The sequence below is a fragment of the Nannospalax galili genome, unplaced genomic scaffold, assembly GCF_000622305.1.
Source record: "Nannospalax galili isolate Female #2095 unplaced genomic scaffold, S.galili_v1.0 scaffold540, whole genome shotgun sequence".
Taxonomy (NCBI): Eukaryota; Metazoa; Chordata; class Mammalia; order Rodentia; family Spalacidae; genus Nannospalax; species Nannospalax galili.
Window position 1 is genome coordinate 3,193,994 of NW_008348613.1, and position 24,866 is coordinate 3,218,859.

Genomic DNA, 24,866 nt, shown 5'->3' on the forward strand with positions numbered 1-24,866 from the left:
TAAACAAAGTTTAATTCTCATCCACATTTTAAAAAGATTTAATGAGCAGCCCCTATTACTATCTTTAAAGTACCATTAATCACTTTTCTAAAAATAGCCACTTCAACCAACCTGACAACTGAACACCATCATCTTCTCCATTTTCCAGATTTAAGAGTGAGTTTTCAAGGATTTGAGCTGTACTGATAATCACATCATAAGATTTGACAACTTCTGGAAAAGATATTTTCAGCTGAGTATCACCACTTAATCCGATAATATGATACCATTTCTTCAAAAACGGGTTGAACTCTTTTCGGAAGAGCTGTTCAGCTAATATTACCTTAAAAATATGAGAATATTCAGAATTTTTAAAATTCGTAAAAAAAAAAATACAGGAAATCACAGTTAAAGAAAAAGGAGCACTGATCAAAGGACTATGTTCATTACCCATTACAACCTATGGACCATTCCTTATATCTATCTGACAGTAAACATTTATTGCATGCTTATTAGATACAGGCATTATATCTGGAACACAAAGGTGTTTAAGATATGGCTGGGGGCTTAGAGCAATCCCATCTACCTGAGCACATGACGGAAAAAAAAAAAAACTCTTATTACATCTGTAATTATTCTCCCAGAGAAACACAAGCAAAGTGACAGACAGAACAGGGGAAGAACAACTAACCTTTCAAATGAAGGGTTTAGAGGAATGCTGTGTGGGTCAGTCAAGCATTAAATCAAAAGTAAGATTGATATAGAATATATTTTTAATTTGTAGAGAAGGGTCAGGTGTGACCATGTATTCAAATTCAATATAACAGTTCACAGAATCCCCAAGTGTTGGATTCTAGAGATCATTTATTCTTTTGTTTGAGGAGCTTTCCAGAGGCAACCTGACAACAGGATTGGAAAGAGTAGGGAACCCAGAAGAAACAGCTGGCACATTTACTAGGAGGTACAGGGTGCCAGGAAATGAACTACTGGAATAGCTTTAACATTTGTGCCAAAACAAAACAGCAAACAGACTTGGAAAATAAATGGAAATTTTACTTCCTTTCTAGCCAATTCTCTGTGTTGAAATATCTGCTGAGCATGGCTGGTTGACACCTCAGTGCTACATATATATTACTAGTCACTCACAATACCTCGGACTGAAGGAAAGATGAGCTAGGCAGCCTTGTTCCCTAATTTTTGTTTTGTTTTGCTTTCTTTCAGACAGTGAATCATGAGTCTGACCTAGAACTTATTGTGTAGCTAAGAATGACCTTGAGCCCTGACCCTTTTGTTTCTACCTCTCCAGTACTAGGGTTGTGGATGTGCACCACAAACCATAGTTCTGTGTAGTGAAACCCAAATTCATGTATGCTAGGCAAGCACTCTACCAGCTAAGTCACATTGCCAGCCTGAGCCAAGCCTCCTTGAGGTTCCATTTTATAAAGATTTATACAGTGGAAGTACAGGGGTATAGTATCAGATAGGAAGTTGGCAATAAGAATTTCAAGGCCAAACTTCAACAGATGCACATTCTAGTCCTCATAATGTGATTACCTGATAATGCAGTCGGTGTTGGATAATCCTGAAACTCGCTCTGGGTGGCATTGACTTCCTATTGAAGGACACAGCAGAAGCCAGATGCAAGTCTGACATGGCTAATTGGGAGGTGTATGGTCCTCTTGGAGCCTTTTCCCAAGATGTGACAGAGTGCCTGCCAAGACTAATCAAACCCAACTGCTATCCACTTCTGCTGAATCATATGGGGCTGCATTACAGCATCTGAAGGAACCTGGGATTTCTCTCTCATGATGTTGAAGCCCTAGATAGGAAATGGAAAGTCTGGGAGTGCAGGTGGTGTTTTCATTTCTCCCTGCACTCGAAGGCTATAACTTTGGAAAGGATGGAGAAGAAAGGAAAGGATTTCTAGATTAAAAGGTATAGTACATTGCTATTGGGGTAAATATGATTGCACTGCCTTAGTAGGTCAGAGATTTTCTGAATAAAACAGAAATAAAGCAGAAGTTACTTTAAAATTTTAAAGTGGGGCAGTAAGCAATTATGACATAGAGGGTGGAGATGTTTTGACAGTTTCCAGGAAAACAAAAGAAGGAAGCAAGCAAAGACTGAAGTTGCATCTCCAATGTTCTTTCAATGAAAAAATGTCACTGGAAAATTAAGATTTCACACAGACAACTCAAAACCTTTTATTTAATGGGAAATTTTCAGCTACTCTACTAAATATTTATGAAGAGCTGGAACTATTGGAATATATTTGTTTACTCTTGCAGATTTTGAAAACAGCCACTTCTTGGATTTTAAGTAGCTAACTCAAAAGCTAAACTAAAGGTGGCACATTGGCCATACTAACTATATAAGATTCTTTAAAAAAAACCCAATGCAATTATATGAATAACAAAAGGAACCAAGGACTTTAAGTTGATGGCAAAGTTTAGATGATATCAAATCTATGGTGTTCTAGTGTACCCAGGTCCAGGCTGAGTGAGTGCCCATTTCACCTCTCCTAACTCTACACTGGTAAGACTGTATCTATAGCAATTTGTCCAGCTATGAATACTGTGTTTTAAGAGGCTCCTGGATGAATATCTTTCAGAGTATGAGAATTCAAACACTGAAAGGTCTAAATATATTATATGAATAACTGAAGTCATTTTTTCCAAGGGACAAAACAAACCAAAACAAAAACCACCCAATACCTACAGAATACAGTCTTCTCTTTGTGAAGGTCTCTTGTCAGGCAGAAGTAAAGCTTACTTTGCAGAATAACAAAGGAAAGAATGACTGTGGGTTCCAAAGAACCCACAAAATTGGGGGAATACGTGCCTCATTTTCTTGTAGTGGCAATTGTGGGAAGAATGGCTGGGTCTGTTTTGTTAGGAGGGAGGTATCTGTGATGCTAGAAGTTAACCAGCAGAAGTGGCAGACTGTTTTGCAAAGGAAGAAAGCTGTATCTCAAAGGCTCTCTCAGTTCTGATAGTTTGTGATCCTGTGAACAGATGAGGGAAATAAAGGAAAGAAAGGGATGAAAATTGATTCCTGGGCTTGTGAGGCTGCCTGGTTTGGGTGGAGTAGTATAAGTGACAAAGGGACAGATGGATGGAGATGAGACTACCTTTACGAGGGTAAATGGTAAAACTGATATTCCATAAGTGGCAGAATTGTTCAAAAGCATCAATTTTAGTGACTTTAAATTCATTTTTTGTTGTTTTATTTGGGGGAGGTTATTTTTTGAGACAGGAACTCCCTGTAGCCCCAGCTGGCCTGGAACTCACTATATAGACCAGGTTAGCCTGGATCTCATAGAGATCTGCCTGCCTCTTCCTCCCAAGTGCTGGGATTAAAGGTGTGTGCCACCGTGCCTGGCCTGGCCTTAAATTCATTTAACATTGTTCTTTTCCCTGGATTTAGGACTTCAATCCTATTCCATAACTAAAGTGCTTGATTTCATTAGATTACAGGTAGAGAAAAATATGAAAAAGAAAGTCAAGAAAATATGAAAATTTATTGAGCCATTAACTAAAAACAACATATGGCACACATACACACACACACACACACACACACACACACGCACACACACACACACAGAGTCTCATTTAAACTTCAGAACACATCGATGCTATCTTAATGTTTCAGATGGCACAACTGAAAAGTTAGAGAAGTTACATATTTTTCTGAGGTCAGACTGCTAGTAAGTAGAAATAAGATTTAATTTGTTGTATTCTAAAAGGGAATATGTAAAGGGTTTTAGACAAATAATTACTAATGTAGCAGTATTACCAGCAAAAAAACTGATCTCATGAGTATAAAAGTGTTAGTTTTCTTTGAACTGGAGTTTAAACCTAGTAGATAAACAAGAGCTCTACCACTGAGCTACATGCCTAGTCCCAAGAGAGTACTTTAAACCTAGAAGTTATACATAAAAGGGTATCTCAAATGGTTTGATGGGAATCACTGAAGTTGTGAAGTCTGTGCATATTCTTTAGTATTGCACAGCAGATTTCAACTAAAGGTTTGGGCATAATGTAAAGATAAAAAAAATAAGAAGTTTTATAGTCTATTGATGTGTTTTCTGTGCCTCCTGGACATGAAGGATGCTGCAGTCAAACACTCTTCATAGCTGTGGTTGCCTGAATAACACCTGGATCAGATCTAGCCAGTCCACATGCTGTTGTGGAACTGGAAGGGGTTCATGAGCCCCCATACCTAACTGAGGAGCTATGGATCATCATGGTTTCTGGGGGAGGAAGAGTGAGTTTTTATCAAGGGTATGGCTCCTGTTAGGTCCATCAAACTCCACTGAATGGTCCTACACCTAGAGTATGTGAGCATCACAAATTGGAATTGATGGGTTGTTGAAAAGAAAGCAGGCATGAAGTTGTGGAGAGGTGTAGAGAAGTGAGGGTAAATCTGAGGAGACTGCGGGTGAAAATGATCAAAATACATTATATGACATTCCCAAACAGTTAATAAAAAATTTTAAAATAAAATAAATAATAAAAAACCAAATTCTTTGAACATCACTTACCTGTTTAACTTGAAATAGATAAGCCAAACGTTCACTTAATTTTCTCTTTACCTTTATACCACATTCTATATATTCTAGATACAGAGCACATACTATGTTTGATGAAGGGTCAGTGGTTAAAGAGACTCTAAATGATAACGTTGATCCTAGTTTCCAGGGTATTTTCAGGTCATTCATGTTCACATACAATGATAACCCCAATCACTATTAGCTGACCTTAAAGTATGTTGTAGTGGTTTGAATTGAGAATGTCCCTCGTAGGCTCCAAGTATTGGAATATTTGGTCCCCAGTTAATGGCACTGTTTGGGGAGGGTCATGGAACCTGTAGGTCTGGCCATGCTGGAGGAAGTACATCACTGGGGAGTATATAGCTTGCCCACTTCCAGTCTGGCTCTCTCTGCCTCCTGTGCCTGTTTGAAGATGTGAGCGCTCGGCTTTCTGCTCTGGCCACCTCCTAGCCACCATACCTCCCCCACCATTATGTATTTTCCCACTGGAACTGTAAGCAAACTTTTCCTTCTCTATGTTGCCTTTGTCGTGATGTTTTATCACAGCAACAGAAAAGTAACATATATATATATATATGCAAATTCAATCTTTATACATAAGTTAGAGCTATTTGATTTAATGTAGTTTTATGAAAAATTTCATTTTAAGATTAATCACAGTTTAGATACACATCTAAAACAGAATTAAAAGTAACATCAATGACTTACTTGACATTTATACCTTATTAAAAAAAATCTGATTTGTTGCTACCAATGTTATTACAGAAAAGCTTCATAATAACAAAACAAAAATGAGAGCAGAAAACTATGGTGTGCATGCCTGAATACCTTATTGACAAGGACAATAACTTTCCCAGGCTCAGATGCTTCTCTTTTCTTGTCCAAGTGATCCTTGGTGATATAAACAGCCACTCTGGTTTTCCCGCTCCCTGTGGGAAGGCAGATGATGATATTCTTCCCCTCCAAGGCTGGTTGGGCCACTTCCATTTGGTAAGGCCTGAGCTGCAGTTCTGGCTCTAGGGATGCTCTTTCCATCCCCTTTCTCTCATCTGAAGGAAGTGAAAATAGCAAAGAAGCATATGAGAAAGGTAAACAATTAGCTAACCTAGGAAGCCCGAAACTGGAAAGAGACTTCTTGTGGTTTAAACTTTTTTCCCTGTGTGGTCCAAACGAACCCGTTTTCTGTTTTCTACACAAGGGAGTGTCAGTCCTGTTTTCAGGACATGATACAGGCACCCTATCATGGAGTGAATTAACAGCATGAAGGACTTAGGAGGGGACAACAAAAGAATGTTCTCAAAGAGTGGTGAGTGATAAGTGAGTTCTCAAAGCCAAGGTGAGTTTGTACAAAGTTCTGTGGTATATGATTGTCCACTCTAATTGCTAATGTACACGACTTCTCTTTGTTCAGCCATTTGCCCTCCTGGTTTCTCTAAGCTCTTCCAACCCTAAACCAAGAGGAAGTAGAAAAGTATGACTCATTAGTTTTCCCTGTCTTCAAGAAAGTGCTACAGCTGAAACTACTTACCATAACTTGCCAAAATATTATCTGACAACTAAATGCCATAAACCACATACTACTGTTATCTCCTGGTATCTGTGGGGTTTAGATTAAGTGCTGAGGTCCTGCATATAAAATGGCACAGTATTTGCATGTAATACACAAATACCTCCCCACGTTCTTTAAATTATCTCTACTTCTAATGCCTAATTAATGTAAATGCTATAAAAGGTTATTATTTTATTATTCAAGTGACATGTTCAGTCCAAACAGACATTTAAAATATATTTTGGATTTGTAGTTGAATCTGTAAATGCAGAACTTGTGGACATGGAGGGGTTATTGTGGGGGGGATCCATTTGAGGCAGTTATGGGTTGTAGAAAAGCAATATTCAAGGAGCAGGACAAAAGGTTTCATATGCTAGCCTTTACTTGATGATGCTTCCATAAAGGCAAAAACATAATTTTGCAGATCTAAAATAAGTTGTCCTTAATTTTATCATGTAGTTTTTGAATTGTCATTTTTACTGTTTTCTGATATGTGGGTCTTCCTTCATCATATTTCTCCTGAAATCCAAAGCACAAAATACTATATTTTCAATTAACACAGTTTTTTTTAATTTTAAAATATGACAAAGTAGATACTAACATACAGTGATTTTATAAATGCTTGAATAAGATTGCTATAACACACCTTGGCTTAAATTTGTTTTGTTTGGAAGTGATAATGTTTTCCTATACTGTGAGCCAAGGGGAAATGCTCTAAAATGTATCACTTACAACATGGAATGTAGTAAAACAAATATTATACCTTCTTAAAAGTCAACCATGTGCTTTGCAGAATCATAAGGAAGAAGTGAATTGACAGTACTTATCAGTATTTCATCATACGTGTTCTTTCTCCTATCAGTGATCACAATAAAACTAAACTAACATAATCCCATTAACTTCTGAAAACTTGCTGATAGCTTCATTTCAGCAAACAGCTGATTTGATTTAAGTGGGTTTTAACTTGCTGTGATAGTACTTTCTGGATAGGTAGGAAAATTCACACCAAATGAATAATCTACTGACCAAGCAGGAAATTTCCCTTCTTTACTTTTACAAAGACAGTTGAAACATTAAGCTATGACTGGGTCATCTGCTGAGTCATTTAATATGTATTTATTAAAATGGTCACACAAGATTGTTAGTGTTTTAACTATGAATTTACAAGTCTTTTTAGCTTTGTTTTGAATTTTCATTTTATTTCTATTGTACTTATATAAAGTTCATATTTACTTAAGGACAACATTCCCTTTTAATCATGTGGCTTTTAAAGGAAATAAAATCTAAAAAATTCTTCTCTATTAAGAACATTTATCACCTAGCTTTTCCCAAAGGAGAAAGAATAGTTATGTTGAAAGGTATATTTTAAGCAGTATCTAAATCAAGATACATGAACTTATATGTAAGTCTCAGTTAAATTTTACTCTAGAAAAATTTTGGTATGCATTTAAAAATTAATAAAAGTTGCATTTCTCATAGTAATTGCATGCACTATATTTTTGAAACAGGGTATCCCTGTAGCCCCAGCTAGCCTGAAACTCACTCTATAGATAGACCAGGTTGACCTCAATCCCATAGAGATCCACCTGCCTCTGCCTCTTAAGTGCTTGAACTAAAGGCATGTGCCACCATGCCTGGATTGTATGCATATTTTAATAATTATTTGCCTCCTTTGGTTTTCATATTTTCTATTATATTCTTTGATAGCAAAAATTTAAAAGAGAAACCGTTTTCTAAGTCATCTCTTTTCCAAGAACCCAGACCCAAATAAAATGAGTAAAGTCTCAGCACCACCTATACATATGTTACAGTTTATGAAATGTCTCCTCTGCTCCATGAGCTCCTGTGCTTGAACACCTAGTCCCCAGATGGTAGTTTTGTTTTGGGAAGTTGTGGAACCTTTGGGAGGGTGGGTAAAGGTGGAGGAAGTGGATTATTGGGCAGGGGGTAAGGGAGGGACTTTGAGGGTTATATCCTGGCCCACTTTTTAAAAATTATTTATTTAATAACCATATAATTAGAAGAAGCATTTCCTTACAACAGCATTGACATATTCAATAGCAATTTCCAGAGCTAAGATGCATCTCTTTCAAAATTGGCTGTAAATTTTTAGGTATATAGTTGAATTAATACAGTTATACAATATGGTACTCTGTCAAAACGCTATAAGACATAAAATTAAATGAGGTTTTAAACTTTAAAAAAGATCTCCATTTCATTATTAAAATACACAGTTTCATACAGAAAAATTCATTTTTAATACAATTGACACTAAGATGCACATGCGTTTCTAATCTCTATATATCTGATTCTTACTAGTCACAGTTGGTTACTTTCTGAGCTCCTTGGCATCTGAGCATGGATATAAAGTCATCAAGTAGATTTCAGTGGTAATGTTTTTCACATCTACTAATTATTAAGGAGCAAACTTTTATGCTTTGAAGAATACTTTTTCTTTTTTGTTTATTTATACACCCACTTCCCAGGAAGCACCCTCCCATAGCCTCTCTCCCCCCAACTAGAGCACTTATACTCTGATATCCCTGCTACTGTCTGCTGTGTTGTCGGCACCCCCAGCCATTCCCCACTACTTGCCCTTCTGGTGAATCTAGTCAGCCTATCCCTGGCCCACTTTTGAGCTATGCTCTCTGTTTCCTGCTAGGATGTCAAGAGGCAAGCAAGCAAATTCACTCTCCAGCTTCCATAGCCATGAGCCACTCCCAATGCCATAAAGAACTGTATTCATTCCCCAGAACCATGAACTAGAATAAATCCCTCTTCCCTTAAGAAAGCTTCTTCTCTGGCATTTAGTCACCGTAATGAGAAAATAAGTAATACAAAATATTAGGCTTTCATTACACCTTTAAATCTAAGAAGGGTTAGAAGATTAAAAGGGCTATCATTTTCAAAATTTAGCTCCCAAACCAAGTTTATGAAGTTTCACTGCTTCTTAATTGATCACATGCCACTAATGCGTCCTACAGACACCTACTATATGTGACACCCTGTCAAAATGCTTCTGTTTGTTTCTCAAAGGACACCAGTCTAGGGAACTACAAATTGCCACTTCCAGGTAGGTAAATGGAGAACTCCATGATTTTCTTTATTTTGGAGTCCAAGACTAGGAGTCCAATGGGCAGCCCCAAATTTTAAAACAGAACAATAGAATAGACTTGGGGAAAAAAATCAGAGTTGAATTCTGTATGAGAAAAGCATCCGAAGTAAAAGACTGGGCGAGTGTTAAATATTCTGCCTAATTTTTGCCTTATAACGTCTTCTGACATAGAGATGGAAAAAATTATCTACATAAGTAATGTGAAAGGAGTTTTATCTCCTCTATCACCAGAAGGAGAAAATTGGGCTGGAATCAATGAGCCATGAGCCAATTTCCATTTAAAAAGAAATGTTTGAGTTTTTGTTTATTTGTCCTTGACTCCCTCTGCAAAGTATAATCAATTAAATCCAATAATGAAAACAGTATTTAAAATATGCACATGCTTTAAATTACATTGTGTATTTCTTTTTAAAAGACAAACAAAAAAACATTTTAAGGTCTTTACATTATTACAGCGTATAAATGGTCAAAATGAAATGAAATAGGGTTTCAATAATAATATTCTATTGGAGCTACACCATGTGGCAAATTTCATTCTCACATGGATTTTGACAGCTGAGTTATTCTTGGAGAAAAGGTCTGTCACTGCATGTGTTTGAAATCGACAAAGTATTCTTTTACCTATAATATATAACCACAGAAAAACAGACCATTCCTGTTGGGTAAATATAAATAGGCATCGTCTCAAAATAGTAAGAAGCACTTTCTATATATCAGGTCAATAGGGATTGAGAAAAAGTCTCTCTCTTTTGAGATGCAATATATCTCTCTAAAAATGGGAAGAAAAAATGTTGGTAACATAATTAGATTATTTAAACTTTAAAAGTACCAGCAATCATGTTTTACTATAGCATAATACTTCTACAAAGATTATAGTACAATTGCCTTCTTCCCTCTATATGATCTATGAAGGAGGACTAAGGAAATTTAAAATTAGGTGTTTTTGATGTCAGCCTAAAAAGTTAAAACATAATTTCAGCTCTTATCATACCTTTTAATGATCCAATATTTGTTAACATTTCACCAGTTTAAGAAAACCTTTTGTCATGTACTTGAGGGTAAAATGTTCCATAAATGGTATTTCACAATTTTACTTCCAATGATATAAAAGCATTCTTTGTCCCTGACCACTGATCTATCTAGACGTTCAAGGACATCATTTGAAAATGTGTTTGTCTTTAAAAATGTATTTACCTTTGAAAATGTATTTGCTTTTCAAAAGTGGTTGGTTCAGATTTATCTCATCTTTCATGCCACATTGAAGACTAGAAATCAGCAAATACATTTGCTAACAGTGCTAAATAGGCAAAACACCCTACAAATAGAGGATGTGTTTTAGATACTTATTGAATGAATGGATATTGTTGAAAAGCCCTTACTTAGACAAACAAAAATTAGGATAGGGCACAGAAGCTTAAAACAATCCATATAGATATTAATTATTAGATGGAAGATACTTAGAGTTCTAGCATCAATAATAGCATACAATAATTATTAAATTTAAATACTTCTCAACAAAGAAAGAAAAACAAGTTCATTCTACATGAGAACTTAGTAAACACTGACTGTACTGAACAGAAAATGAACCCTATTTTGATTACAAAGTTATGACTGACATTTTGTGAACTGACTTTCCTCAAACTAACTTGCTGTAAGGGATTCAGAAGTACATTTGGGAGGGAAAAAAAAAAAAAACATAAATAGAAGTAGTGGAGTTAGAAATCCTTTAAGGCATATGACCATCCCATCCTTATGCAAAATCTTTTATCCTGCTGTAGATATATATTCCTATAAATTTGGCAATTCAAGACAATACTAATTACAGAATTTTTCTAAGTAGAAACAACTCAATTGCAAAGAAGAATAAAATAACTTGTTTCTTAATCTGTCAGTTTTCCTCAAGTCCTTAGTCTGCCCATTGCAAAATATTTTTGTTTGTAATTTGTTAGTTTTAACTTTTATAGATTTTTTTCAAATGTTTAGGCAAATATAGAAAGGTGAATAACAGACATCCAGTATCCATCATCCATACCTGAAAGATGTAAACTTTCTAGCTCAGAGGTAAACCCACATTCAAAGAATAGAATGAAGTAATTTGAATCTATCAAACTGACAAGTTAGGAAATGTAGTAAGAGGAAGGGAAGTATTGATAAATGTAAGTGGACTGGAAGCAGGCGTTCTCACTTCAAGTTGGGAACTAACCAGTGTGGAGGGCAGTTTGGGAAATGCCTAGTAAAGTTTTCACTTACTGGCTAAAATATCATATATGCTTTGCTCGTATTCAAGGGTTTCTTGTCCAAATCAAAAAGTATTTAGCCCTATGTGTATTTTCTCCATTTTGCTTTTAAGAGAGATCCTCCTTATTATCTGTAGTTACCTATAGTCACAATACTTTTATTGGAAATATCTGATTTTTAGTGTATTTAAATATAAAGGAAAAACTAGAAAGATATAAATGTATCAAACTGCACAAAGAATTTAAGTGCAGTTAGACTAATTGAAGCAGATCGCATAAATAAGATAGATGACACGATTCCATGATATGTGGCTTTTGCCAGACAAAAAAGATACACACCAGAGCAAAATTAGACTTTGGTTCTAAGACTTTTTGTAAGTTGTACTCTTAGAGAAAGTAAATGGCAAAGTTCCAAATGACTCGCTGCAGAAAAGAATTGCTTTAATTACATAGATACATTAGGGAGGGTATGAACAGCCCCCATGCATTCCACTATATGGTGTCTTATTTCACACTTTTTAAGGTTTACACAACAGTTAGGCAGTACCTGAATCACTTCCCATGGTGCCTGAATCACTGCCCATGTTGCTGTTATGTCCAAGACTTTCATCTAAGCAGCTGACACTTCCTTCTGCCAAACTTGTGTCTGATTCTGCAAAGGAAAACATTTTAAAATATTTAAAAAATATTTCTGAGAATAAACGTATTTTAACTGCACACCTCTACAGCACACAGTACATACAGTTCAATGGAAGCAGGGAAGGCGCACCCAGGCAACTAAGAATAAAAGGTAAGAGTTTCTGGCAAACTACACTAAAAACATTCCACTATGGATGAGCAGCTGCCCGGAGTGACTCAAATCCACGTTACCTACCCACAGCCCCCTCTACCCAACAGGAGAGCAAGTGTGAATTCCTGAGTGTTTGTGATTTTATACCACATATCATACCTGTGTATGTAAATTCTGCTCCCGAAATGAATTTTTGAGTTTGACAGTGTCTTTAAAGCAAAAATTTTTGTAGAAATCATTGAGCTGCTTTCATGTAAAATGGTGGGAGAATGAACAAAGTACAACATTTAATCAAGTTCAGAGACCTACTATCAGTTATGAAACAGCATTTCAGAGACAAACATGAATGCAAAATCTCAGAACGAATCTACTCGAAGAGAGTATCACTGATGCTTGGCATCTCGATATCCTAGAAGCTTATGTGACGCTGGAAGAGTTTTTCTTTAGTATAATTACATGAAGCCTCATCAACTGACAGTATGAATGGAAAGTATATACCCCTCATGGAACCCCAGTGTTCTGTTTTCAATAGTCAGAACTAACTGTTCCTGAAAACCTTTAGGGTTCAGTTTAATTCCAAAGATGTATGCAATCTCATCATCAAGGATCAGAGCTAACACAAAACTGAAATCAGGGCACAGTTCTTGGGGTTGACTGGGAATAAAGACTTGTGAAATTTGCTATGATGTGGCTCTGATCCCAGGTCCCTCAAGTAAAATAGGTGCAATGTCATTACATCATAGCATTTGGTAACCACTGTGTAGCAGTAGACTCAAGAAGCTGCACACACAGTAGTTTAATTGCTAGAGTCTAGAAAAATGAAATCAAAACCAAGTAGTTGGTATATTACTAGGGCAGACATTCCATTTCATAATGTTCTCATTAATATATTTCACAATATTTACAACTTGTTAGGTAATTATCATTTCATCCTAAGGATCTCCAAAAGCACTAATAAACTATATTGAGGCACCCTTTTAACTACTTAAAACTACTGTTGAGTGCCATATTTTTAGTACTGAAATAGAAATAGCTGAAAACAGACACACTGTGTGCTATAAGTCAACTCAAGAGAAAGAAAAAATACAGTTCAAAGCTGTAAGTATGTTATTTATTTTAACCAGCTAATTTTTCAAAGTCAAATGAGGTATAACTTCACTATGAAATCACTCTTGAAGTGTATGATTCATGAGCTTCACAACGATTTCAGTTCTGTGGCCACTATTACAATTGGAATATTTTCATCACTCCACAAGTCCCCTCAGGCTCCTTTGCCCTAATGCCTTTCTGCTATCCCTGCCAACCACTGATCTGCCTTCCTTTCCCACAGCTTTCCCTTTCTGTAATGTCACATAAGTGGACTGATGCAAAGTGTAACCCACCTTGAACTTAAGATTTTTGAGGTTCATCTGTGCTTTATATCAGTAATTTCTTGCTTTTCATTGTAGACTCCTATTCTTATCTGTTTGTGACATTTAAGGCATCTCTCTACAATTTTATTGTCCATTTAAGTTGGAAGATATAATGGAATTTCAGCCAGTCCTAATCAAGTGTGTACAGCATCTTCCTTAAAAATTGCAAGAAAGCTGATAAAAAAAGTTGTAGAAAAATTCTCAATGGACATACATACTGTTTAAGTATATTAGCACAACATAAATACACGAATGTGAAAATACTGTGCTTATCAGTTGTCGTAGATTAGCTTAAAACTCAAATTTGAGGAATCCCTTATGATCACACGGGAAAACCTGTATATCTCACAGAGAGATTTTAAATATGGCACTTTGCAATTCCCAGAGGTGTGCCTTGTTAGAAGCTCAGAGGCGAGTGTGGGATAGAACTGTCAAGTCGAAGAGCGTTTTGGGCAGATGCACTGATGAAAAGAGAATATGATTTGTAGGGAAAAGGCAAGGTGTAAAATGAGATGGGAAAATGTCACTGCAAGGATAATTCTAGATCTAGACACATAGGCCAAGATTTTTGAAGTAAAAAGTAAATTCTGACATACTTTCCATTTGTTATTTTAAATGTAGAATCAAGAACTGGGGAGAATACCAAAGTGTCTGGAAAAATGCCAAGAAATATAATTAAAAATCCAATATTGCTACCATCAAGGTTTCCAGTAAGTGTAGTACAAATGAAATTATATTCGATTTTTACACTTAATTTTCTAATTATTAGCAACTAAACCATAACCTACTCTTGGTATATGTAAAGTCAAGATTTCTATGAGCTTTGTTCTAGCATACATAATTTTTGGGAAAAGGATTAATGCAATGTGCACCCATAATTTATTGATAGGAAAGTTGCTATAAAATAGAATATTATTAATGAAGTTTACAATCTAGATTATTTTGATCTCACAATCAAATCTGTAACATGTCAGGAAGCCAATAAGCTCAGTACTTTCATGGATGTTACACAAATTATGTTTTAAATCTTCAGCCTCCTCTGCAGTAGATACCATTATTAGCCCAATTTTAGAGGTGAGAAACCAATATTCATAGAGGTTAACTGATTGATCCATGTCACCCCACTATGGAGCAGAGGCCTGATAGTCTACATCCAAATCTAGTGTTCTGGTGCTTTTTACCACCATCATGCAGGGCTCATGATTTGTGTGATTCTTTATAAATAAAGAAACAGTTCGGAACCCTCTGTTCTAAATGAGATGAAACTTGCTTCTAAAAAAAATAATAGCAGTCATTTTTGTTGTGATGTCAAATTTTCCATAAAAATTAAAACAGAACTTATCTTTCCAAGAAAAAATGTAGAGAGATGATAGCACTTTGCTAACATTTCTGACTCACTAAGGGACATATATTAACTTTACATTTTCTTTTCCACACTCACTTGGCAACCAATTTAAAAGAGAATATTTCTGTCCTCACTGCAGAAAAGCAACTGCAGTAATTCTGCTAGAGATGATTGTGAAAGTGAGTACAAAAGAGCTCTATTTCTTTTATTTAAAGTGCATACAAATCTCCAACTTCTCCTCACAAATATACTATATTTTCCTAGGCAGCAAATTTTTATGCATCTTCATTATTTTTCTTTCCTAGAAATTGAACCCCTAAGGGAAGTAATTTGATAATAAAGAAAATACATTGTGTCTCCTATAACATTGAAACTGCTGTTCCCAAAGGTTTTCCTTCTGAATTCAATTTTAAAAATCCTATCACACACTCACATGTGCACATGAGCACCCACACAAATATATAAACCTCTCCTCAAAAGCAGTATCATGAAAGTGCTTATGTGTTACCATGTTGCAAAAAATAAACCAATGTTTTGTGTTTGTGTACTGAAAAATTGATTGTTAAGTCTGATTTATTGAGGATTATCTTGTTTTCTTCTTTGTACTTGTCAAGATATGTCAATCTGAACTTAGGTCCTAATACCTAAAGTCAGGAAGAACAGGCCACGTGCTTTTGAGCCCAGTGGAACTCTGCAGATCTGATCTCATCCACTGCTTACAAGTGGCTTAATCTTGTTTAGAAAATAAATATCGTTCCTATACTTTTAACTTTTATTGTATGAATGATCCTGTTAAATGAGGAAAGGGAGTCTAGGAAAGAAATAAATCCAAATTCTTGAAAAGTTGCGTTGAATATTGAAGTTACAATGTTTAGTGGGTTTAGTTAACTTTTATATGTTATTTCTTCTAGGGGAATTGTCAAAGCCAGCTATGAAATAAATGTGAAAACGGTGGTAATGTCTATTAGTGCAGTTGTCCCTATCAAGCTCTCTATCAAATAAAATTACACTTTCCCTGTTAAAAGTAGTATTTCAAAATTAAAACCTTAAGAATAATAACCTCATAAACAAAATAAAAACAACGACTTTGCTTACAATGATGGTAAATCTCTAAGAGCAGGTTGAAAGTCATGGAAAAAATCCACTTCATACTGGAATCATCTTGAGTATTTTGTTAATATGGAAGAGTTATTAACTAAAATATAAATAATTTCATATTTAACAAGTCTAAACCTCAAATACTTTAAAATATCTTTAAAATCATTTCTAAATTAAAAAAACATTTAAAAAATTGAAAGGGAAAGTGGGGGAAGCATTTTAATTCATTTAAATGTAACGTCTGCCCTCTGCTGGAAAATACTATTATAGCATTGCGGGGCACAAATACTAAGGTTTTTCTTCTTAGAGCTGGATTTCATTAGGTGAAATGCAGTTTGGCTCACTTCTAACCCTCCAGGTAGAGTTTCTCTGTTCTTCACTTTAGATGTAATTTCACTCTGGAGACTCTATCTTCTCTCCCGTGCCTCAGTCTGTCACAGATTCTCTTTGCTGAAAAGCAGCTTTTTGCATTCCAGCAAGAAACGGTGGGCGGAAAAAAGACCTCTGTGTGCTTTTGTACACTTTCTGTTTCCCGGGAGCTCCTGCAGCAAGGTCGTCACCGTCTGCTTTTCATGGTAGTCTCATGTGTATTTAACGTATGACCTCATCATGGACTTGAACATCATACCTGCCTTTTCCCCACTCTCAGCATCTTGTCAAAGCTTGAAGCATGCCCTCACATCGGCACGCACACAAGGCTGCATGGACCCCTTAAATGTGCTTACTTTCATAGTGCTAATAACACAGGTTTCCTTTTCTTTAGAAATAACAATATTTTTGAGAGGAAATAGATTACTTTTATTTTCAGCTCTATGTATATGGATCCACACACACGCTCACATTTTGGTCTGTCATAGTTTTCTCTCTGTGCCAGGGAACATGTGTTCCCGCAGAATGGAGAGAAGCCACCTCCACCCACCTTGCATATTCTCTCCTGGATCCAAGCTTCTAGGAAATGAGTTTCCCAAAGATAAAAATCTCTCTGAGAGCCACAGGCCCACATGGCTATCCGTGGAGCTCCTCTGCTCCTGTTTATAGAATTTTTTTGTGCTGAAATGTTTCAGCTAGAATAAAATTTGAATTGTGCGTAATGGCTTTGGCTTAAATTGTATCATCTATTCTTCTCCTTTGCTCTGGGGTTCACATGCAGACACAAAGTTATTAAAATACAGGGTTGTTAGGAGGACTACACCCACCAGAAGGACAAGTTTCCTCAGTTGCCAATAAGTGATGAAGGCAGAATGTTCTAAAGTGGATTCAGTCATGACTGATGACTCAGATGACCATCCTGAAATTCTTGACATAACAAGGTTTAGGGACTGAAGGTAGAAGTGGGTGAATTAGAAACCTCTTAACTTCTAGGCTTTCGTTGGAAAGGTGGCAGGAGCTAAATAACCCTAACCAGGGAGCAGTAAAGTACGGGGAGAAATACATTTAAGGTTTGTCCAGAAGGTGCTCAACAACATGGGATACAAGTGCTTGCCAACTTCCACAGTATAAATATTCTCATTGTGGGCAATTTCAAGCTATCAATGTGATGCCCCCAAGTGGTTAATTATTAAAAATGGTTCTTGCTTTATGAGAAGCAATTGTAAAAATTGGACTTAGAGAAACCTATTAGCTGTCTTTGGTTTCAGAGATCTTAATTCTTGTCTCTGTCCCCATACTCTCCTTTCTTTATATGTTCTGAACACACTTGGAATTCCTTGTAGCTGCACATTTATTCATGATGTTCTCAATATGAATGAAGTGTCACCTGTTACCTCTGCTCCTAAACCCAGCACAAGCCAGCCTTGGGAGGCTTAGACTATATCTGAGCTTCCTTCCTTGGTAAGCTGCTTTTGGGTAACCTCCATTCTTTCACAAGTCTTCTTCCTCTGCCTTTAAGATGTAGACCTTGTGGGGTTTTTTTTCTTTCTTTCTGTGAATTGGTTGCTTTTTCTTTTTGATAGCATGCAACTTATATTTTCTTGTCTAGAAAAAAATACAACCTGACCAACTTACTTCTTCCCAGTATTCTGGCTTTAGTCCTTATTCACATCCCAAAATAAAGATAAAATTTAAAACTCATTTGTCACAACTTTGCCAAAATTTTAGGTTTGTAGTCATAAAAGACTATGAAAACAAACCTATTATTAACTATACACTAGAAATGCACCATTCAGTTGTTTCTGATAAAATTCCTATGTCTTTGTCCTTGAGATATGAACAGTTAAATGATAACCCCGTTAGAACAGTTATGAAACTGTGATCCACATAACTGGCACAGGTAGCTCATGGTAAGCTTCAAATAAAATACAAGCATATACATTTTTTTCATAAGCAACATCAGCAGTCATATTCTCTGCCACTCTCTCTTCAAATTACTAAATTACCTCGGTTCTCAGTAATTAGTGATAACTACATTTAGAAAAATACAAAAGAGAGCTCACTTAAATCAAGCCAATTCTGAAACAGTACTATATCACTGTAGAAATGATCTTTGCTTAGTTTCAAATGCTGTGGAATTTGTTCTAGAGATCCTAAAAATCTCTAGATTTCTACACCTTAGTAATACAGAACATTATTCTGGTCCTTAAGTGCAAGGATAAATTTCGTGGGACTTTTACAGAAATTAGTATAGACCGAATCTAAGATTGGACTTTGGTCTATAAAAAGGCAAAACAAAACAACAACAACAACAAAACAACAAAGTGCTGCAACAGATTGGACCAGGGAGAAGGAGGCTGCTTTATAAAGGTCAATTTTTAAACCCCTCCTACAGAACATGATCTATGCAAAATATATCCACAATATATTCCAAAGCATAATGTCACCGGATAAACCTAAGGAGTTGAACATATGGGGAAATATGAAAAAGAAGGTATTAAAGTCTGAAAACAAGCAGGTTGGTGAGCTCATTAGCTGGGGTGGAATTTTAAAATCTTCACGTGAACGAATATATAAATCAAAATATACACATGCGTTCTTAGTCATGCGCACTGTGTATTCACACATGGCACGCTACAGTTACATTATAATTTCCCACACTAGAACAGAGGAATTTTTCTCTTTATAATATCGACGCGCCCTCTGCTGGTCATCATGAAGTACTTTCATTTCTATGGCCACAGCAAGGAGCTCTAAAGGATACTGAAAAGATACTGCAGGGATTTTTCTGTTCAAACCTGAATAAAAGTGTTCCTTACAAATTCAACAAATTTTTCTTAGTTTTAATTCTCATTTAGTCATTTAGCCTAATTTTATTTTATTGTAGTATATTAATTCATAAAATTGAATAATAAAAAGCTCCAGTTTAAAGTAACTACCCACTTGTTTTGACAAAGCAAAAGATATTTTTAAATGACTGTACACTTTTTTTTGTAAATGCGCAGAATTAAAATAATCTATACAATGAGTTTAATGTCCCTTTTATGTTTTCAAGGAAGATGTGGTCTAAAGAAACACCAGAGTTTTCTGACTTTTTTGTTCTAAAATGACCAGTGGCTTCAGAAACAAAAGTATTGTATCTATCATTACAATCATATTAGTGGCCTATAAAATGTGTGATTGTTATCGTGTCATTTTGGAAAAGAGCAAATAAAAAAAAAAACTTTGGGTTAATTACCAACCACATTTGGGGAGGATATCATCACTCTTTTAAAAAAAATGTTCTTTACTCTTGAGAATTTCATGCACCTATACAGTGAAATATGATCATATTTACCCCTCCTTTCTCGCTCTTCTCACCATATAACCTACATCCCTCTCAACACATCCCCTTCCAAACTTCTTATCTTTTTTGTTAATATTGTTATGAAATTCTCCCCCATCTCTTCTTGGATATTGCATCCCCCACTTACTCTTTTTTTTAAGCCTGTAGAATCCAATTTGTGTTCCCCAAATACTCTTGTACTTGGGTCTCTCTCTCTCTCTCTCTCTCTCTCTCTCTCTCTCTCTCTCTTTCTCTCTCTCTCTCTTTCATCTAGTTAGTGCTATCCAGAAAGGGAAAAGAAATGTCAACCTCAAGTGCAAAGAGAAGGGAAAATTGCTCCCTAGAACCTTCCAGTAGAGAATTCTATTATATAACCCTTAGGAAGGAGAGATGACATTTTAACTGGTTTCAGAGTAAGACACTGTAGCTGACTGGTGAGATGTAGAAGGAGCAAACTGATTAAAAAGTAGCACCTGTTAATACAATATAGTTTTGATAGTGTTTGGATGCAGCAAGACCACTGTGCACTGAAAAATAGACAAACTGGTTCAGAAATGATAATTAAAAGATCTCGACCTAAAATGAGTCCTCATTATCTTTTCTTTCTGGACATAAAAAGTTCATGTTTACAGAATGTGTGCTGTGTAAGTAGCAAGATTCTTTTAATGTTACTTTGGTAATTATTTGAAATATTAATCCAACATACTGGAACACAAAATAAATATCCAGTAAGATGCATAAACCATTATGCAAATACATGTTAGAAATTATGGAATACTTTCATATTATTTTGCTTATCAATTCTAAGAATGACTAGGTAGGCTAAATCCTTCTCTATTAAAGTTTGCAACAAAGACTGAAGTAAAATAACTCTATGGATGTGGTGTATAGCTCAGTGGTAGAGCACTTACCCAGCATGTAAGAGGCCATAAATTTAAACCTCAGTACCACAAAAAAAAAAAAAAAAAAAAAAAAAAAAAAAAAAAAAAAAAAACAAAGAACAAAAAAATTCCAGTAACTTCTCTGGGCTAATGGCACTTCACATTTTTAAAATAAGGAATCCTTGCTTCCTAAGATCAAGAAAATGAGCAGATACTTGGGATGATCCATGTCATTTATCAGCAGTAGTGTCTAGTGCCAAGGTATTTCATCTTCATAAACAAGCAACTGTTTGTTACTGCCTTGGAAAGGGTCAGAATAGATTGGACTAACCTATTCACAAATGCAGGCTGGGAGTGCAGGCACATAAGGCTCCCGCAGAGCCCAGATCCAGAAGACCCTGTGAGTTGGCTGGCCTCCTTCCATGCCTGTCTAGCTTACACGTACTCTTCAGACTGGCACATATTTTAATATGCTGCACTTGCCTTTGGTTCTGCTTTCTGCAAGTGTAGCCCTAAGGTGAGTGCTATGTGGCCAGCATCACAATGGGAAGTGCCCACAAGGGCTGAGGCTTGTTCTGTTGTGTTCTGTACTGTCTGCCCAGCATTGGCCATGATGGCTGTAGTACATTCAGGAAGTTAAGGATTTCTTAAGTAAAAGAAATTAAAGGAAGAGAGGCAGAAAAGTCAAAATGAAAGGGAGGGAGGAAGGTGAGGATATCAAGAAGTAAAAATAAAAACAAGCTGAGAAGCAAAACAAACCCCTACCCTTTTAAATCCCCTAAGACCATTATTACAACCCACATTTTTTCACAAGGTACTTGCTGAACTTAAAAAAAAAAAAAATCCTTGTATCAAAAAAGAACAAAGAAATTAAACTCTTGCCTTTAATTTTGACCATTTTGAAACTCAAACTAGGTAGTTGCAAGTTGAGTGGATGTACCTTTTCTGGATGAAAAACTCCTTTGAGATGCAGGGTCATTTCTCAACCTCAGCTCAGACTTCAGTTCTTTCCAGTGTGGATTTCTAAAAGGCTAGCAGCCTACAGGCAGATCAAGCAGGCCCAAAGAAAGTTTAGAAAATCATAACAATCTCACATTTGGAGTGAATTTTGGTTTTCCTATAGAGTCATGATTTCTGAAGAAAAGCACAGGTATTTACTTCAACAGAGAAGACAAAGCCCTGTAGAATTTAGGTGTAAACGGTTCACTAATCAACAAGATAAAGGCTTCCTTCTAGCTGTGTGACCCACAACTGGCAGCTGCAGCAGCTATGAGCCTGTGAGAAAAAGCAGAATTTCAGGCTCCAGTCTATATTTCAGAAAGACCCCTCCACAGGGCTGGAGAGGCGACTCAGCCTTTAAGACCACTAGCTACTCTCCCAGAAGACCTGGGTTCGATTCCCAGAACCCACATGACAGCTGGCTACCATCAGTAACTTCAACTCCAGAGAATCCAACACCCTTTTCCAGTCCCTGTGGACGCTGTGTGACATGGGTGCATTTACATACAAGCAAATGCTCATACACATAAACTAAAAATAAATAAATACATAAAAATTTAAAAGACCCCTCCACCCTCCACTGGGTGGTTCATTTGATTGTTCAAGCCTCAAAAGCATTGTAATTTACAAAAACAAAACAAAATATTATGACAATACAAGTATTGTCAAGTATCATGTTCTCTGCCATAGGTGGAAACTAGAAAAATTTTAGAGGCCCTGAGAGTAGAAAAAGGCTCTAAGGACTGGAAAGTGTGGAAAAAATACACAACGTTACATATGTAGAAATGAAACCCATTAATTTACATAATTAATTCATACAATGAATTCCATTAATTTGCATAATTAATCTACATTAATAACTACATTTTTCTTCTAAACCAAATACTATGAACAGGGTAAAAAGCAAGAAAACCATTTAAAATTTTATTATTTATGAGACTGATACTCTATATATCTACATAGTCAATATAAACTTGGAGGAAAAATATAAATATCCTAATAGAAAAAGTAAGATGTATTGAAAAACAGAACAAAGAGAATGAGCTTGGAAAAAGATTTTTAGTACAAATCAGAAAACTCAAGTTCAAATAATTCAAATATTAAAATATCATTTTTACTGAAACAGAAATGGAAAAGACTGGAAATTATACCACCCATTCCTCTGGAAGGAATTTCAGGGAACTGGGCGCTCCTTAAAACGTAAGAGCAGATGTAAATTGGTATAAATTCCCACAGTGAAATTTGACACTAAGTATCAAATGTGTTAAAATTGTATAAATCATTTGACCCAGAAATCCCAATTATATATTTTTTTAATAAGCAAACTGTGACACAAGTCCAGAGGGCTCTGAAGACATTATTCATGAAGTAGTAATTTGGAAATATACTGAATGTCAGCACTTGTTTAATTGCATCCAAATGGTGCTATTATTCAATCAATAGAAAATATTCTATAGAACAATGCCTAAAATGAGCACAGGAGAAATGACAGCTTCATGCACACAGGTATGCAGAAAGACTAGGGGGAGACATTTTAAAGGTTAAGCAAAGCATCCATACTGTGGGAATACTGGTGACTGTTGTGTGTCCCTGTGCATTCCAATTTTTGTGCGATGCAGCTGCATTGCTTCTTTAAATAGCTCTGGCACACTAGGAGTACTGCGCTGAGTTGGCTAATTCCAGGGCATAAGGGCCAAGAGCAACATTTTTAGGAATTCTGTGGGCCAGTTGTTAAACATAGCCATTTTTAAAAGTTAAATTGTGTGAATACACAATTCAACAGATTTCCAAAGGCAGTAAATAAGATGAGCACTTGCCAGTCCTCTTTCTGGATTCCCCTACACTCTCCATCTCCCTGTCCTTTCCCTGTGGTGGAAATGCTAGGCAATGGTGTGCTACTGTATATCTTCCCAACTCTGTCCAGTGACTTATGTTGAAGAAGTCCTAAAATGAGTGCTTGGGCAAATATTGATACCACAGATGTGACAAATGCTACAAACCGGGTCTTTTTCCCCCTTTCCCAGAAGCTTCTGGTTTCATTACTAACTCTCCACAGACTTTAAGCAACTATTTCTTCTGAAAAAAGACCATGGCCCGTTAACAAAGGAAGAAGAGGATTCTTTTATTAGGAGCATATTGAAGAAGAGCATAATTAAATTAGTTTGCTTCTTGCAGGGTTGTTTCCATAACCAGAGGCAGACACAGAGTTGGAGAACTTACCGCATTTACCAATTGCTTCTGCAATTCAAACCAGCCCTACTTTACTATCAGTTTGTCTTCCTTCTTAAAACAGCCTTGCTTTTAGTGCCTGTAGTCCAGTTGAACTTCCCTGAGCTCTGCCAAACTGTAAAGTAGGGGAAAGGCCAGTGGCTGTATTTAATTAGTGGTGTTGGGGATTAATTTAACCCCATGGAATAGAAGCACACACGTTTGTTAGCATATTAGAATGACCACAAATTTCCTAGAAAGTGAAATTAGAAGCAGATATGTTCATATTCTTAAGAGCAATAATACAATGATTTAAAAATTTAAGTTTAAGAGGAATAGTTTTAATTTAATATTCTCTAAAATATTATTTTAATAAAAACTCACAGGCTCCAGTGTCCAAATCCCCCTGTGTTTCATAGCTCTTGATGTCTTAAATGTACCAATAGATTTTTCTAGAGGGAATAATTAGCATATACAAAGTGTGTACATGTTTCAAGTACCTGAAGCCATAGAAGAACCTGCAAAAGAGGTCTCTGTTGAATTGCTCTGGGTACCCCAGGCCTCTTTCTCATCTGCCGTGGACAAAAGTGACTCGGTAGCTTCAGGGCCATCTTTGTGTGATAAATTCTCAAAATCTGCAAATACAAGGTATTAAAATGTAAACGATAGTGCAACATTAGTCTTGTACCCTATACACAGCTATTGTTATTCTGAAAATGAAACAGAGGTTCTAAACACAATTTATATAAATACACATAAATTCTTTGGAATTCTTTTTAGATTTATTTGTTTTTAATTATGTGTGTGTGTGTGTGTGTGTGTGTATGTGTTTCTCTGTGTGTGGGTATGTGCACATGAGTATAGGTGCTCCCAGAGCCCAGAGGTGTCAGATACTCTGGATCTGAAGTTACAGGTGAACTGAACTCAGGTCCTCTGTAAGAGCAGTAAGTACTTTTAACCTCTAAGCTAAGCAATCTCTCCACCCCCTAATTTTTCAATTTTTT

General features: G+C 36.1%; 1 protein-coding gene across 1 annotated transcript in view; it reads right to left on the reverse strand.

The window, feature by feature from the left end:
* The window catches only part of Ifih1 (interferon induced with helicase C domain 1), a 52,440-nt gene that overhangs the window by 14,158 nt on the left and 13,416 nt on the right, over positions 1-24,866 (reverse strand). Inside the window, exons 3-6 of the mRNA XM_008845759.3 lie at positions 24,363-24,497; positions 11,983-12,087; positions 5,363-5,583; positions 112-322 (exon numbers count right to left, since the gene is read on the reverse strand). Coding sequence (XP_008843981.1) covers positions 112-322; positions 5,363-5,583; positions 11,983-12,087; positions 24,363-24,497 — 672 coding nt within the window. The remainder of the gene's footprint in view (positions 1-111; positions 323-5,362; positions 5,584-11,982; positions 12,088-24,362; positions 24,498-24,866) is intronic.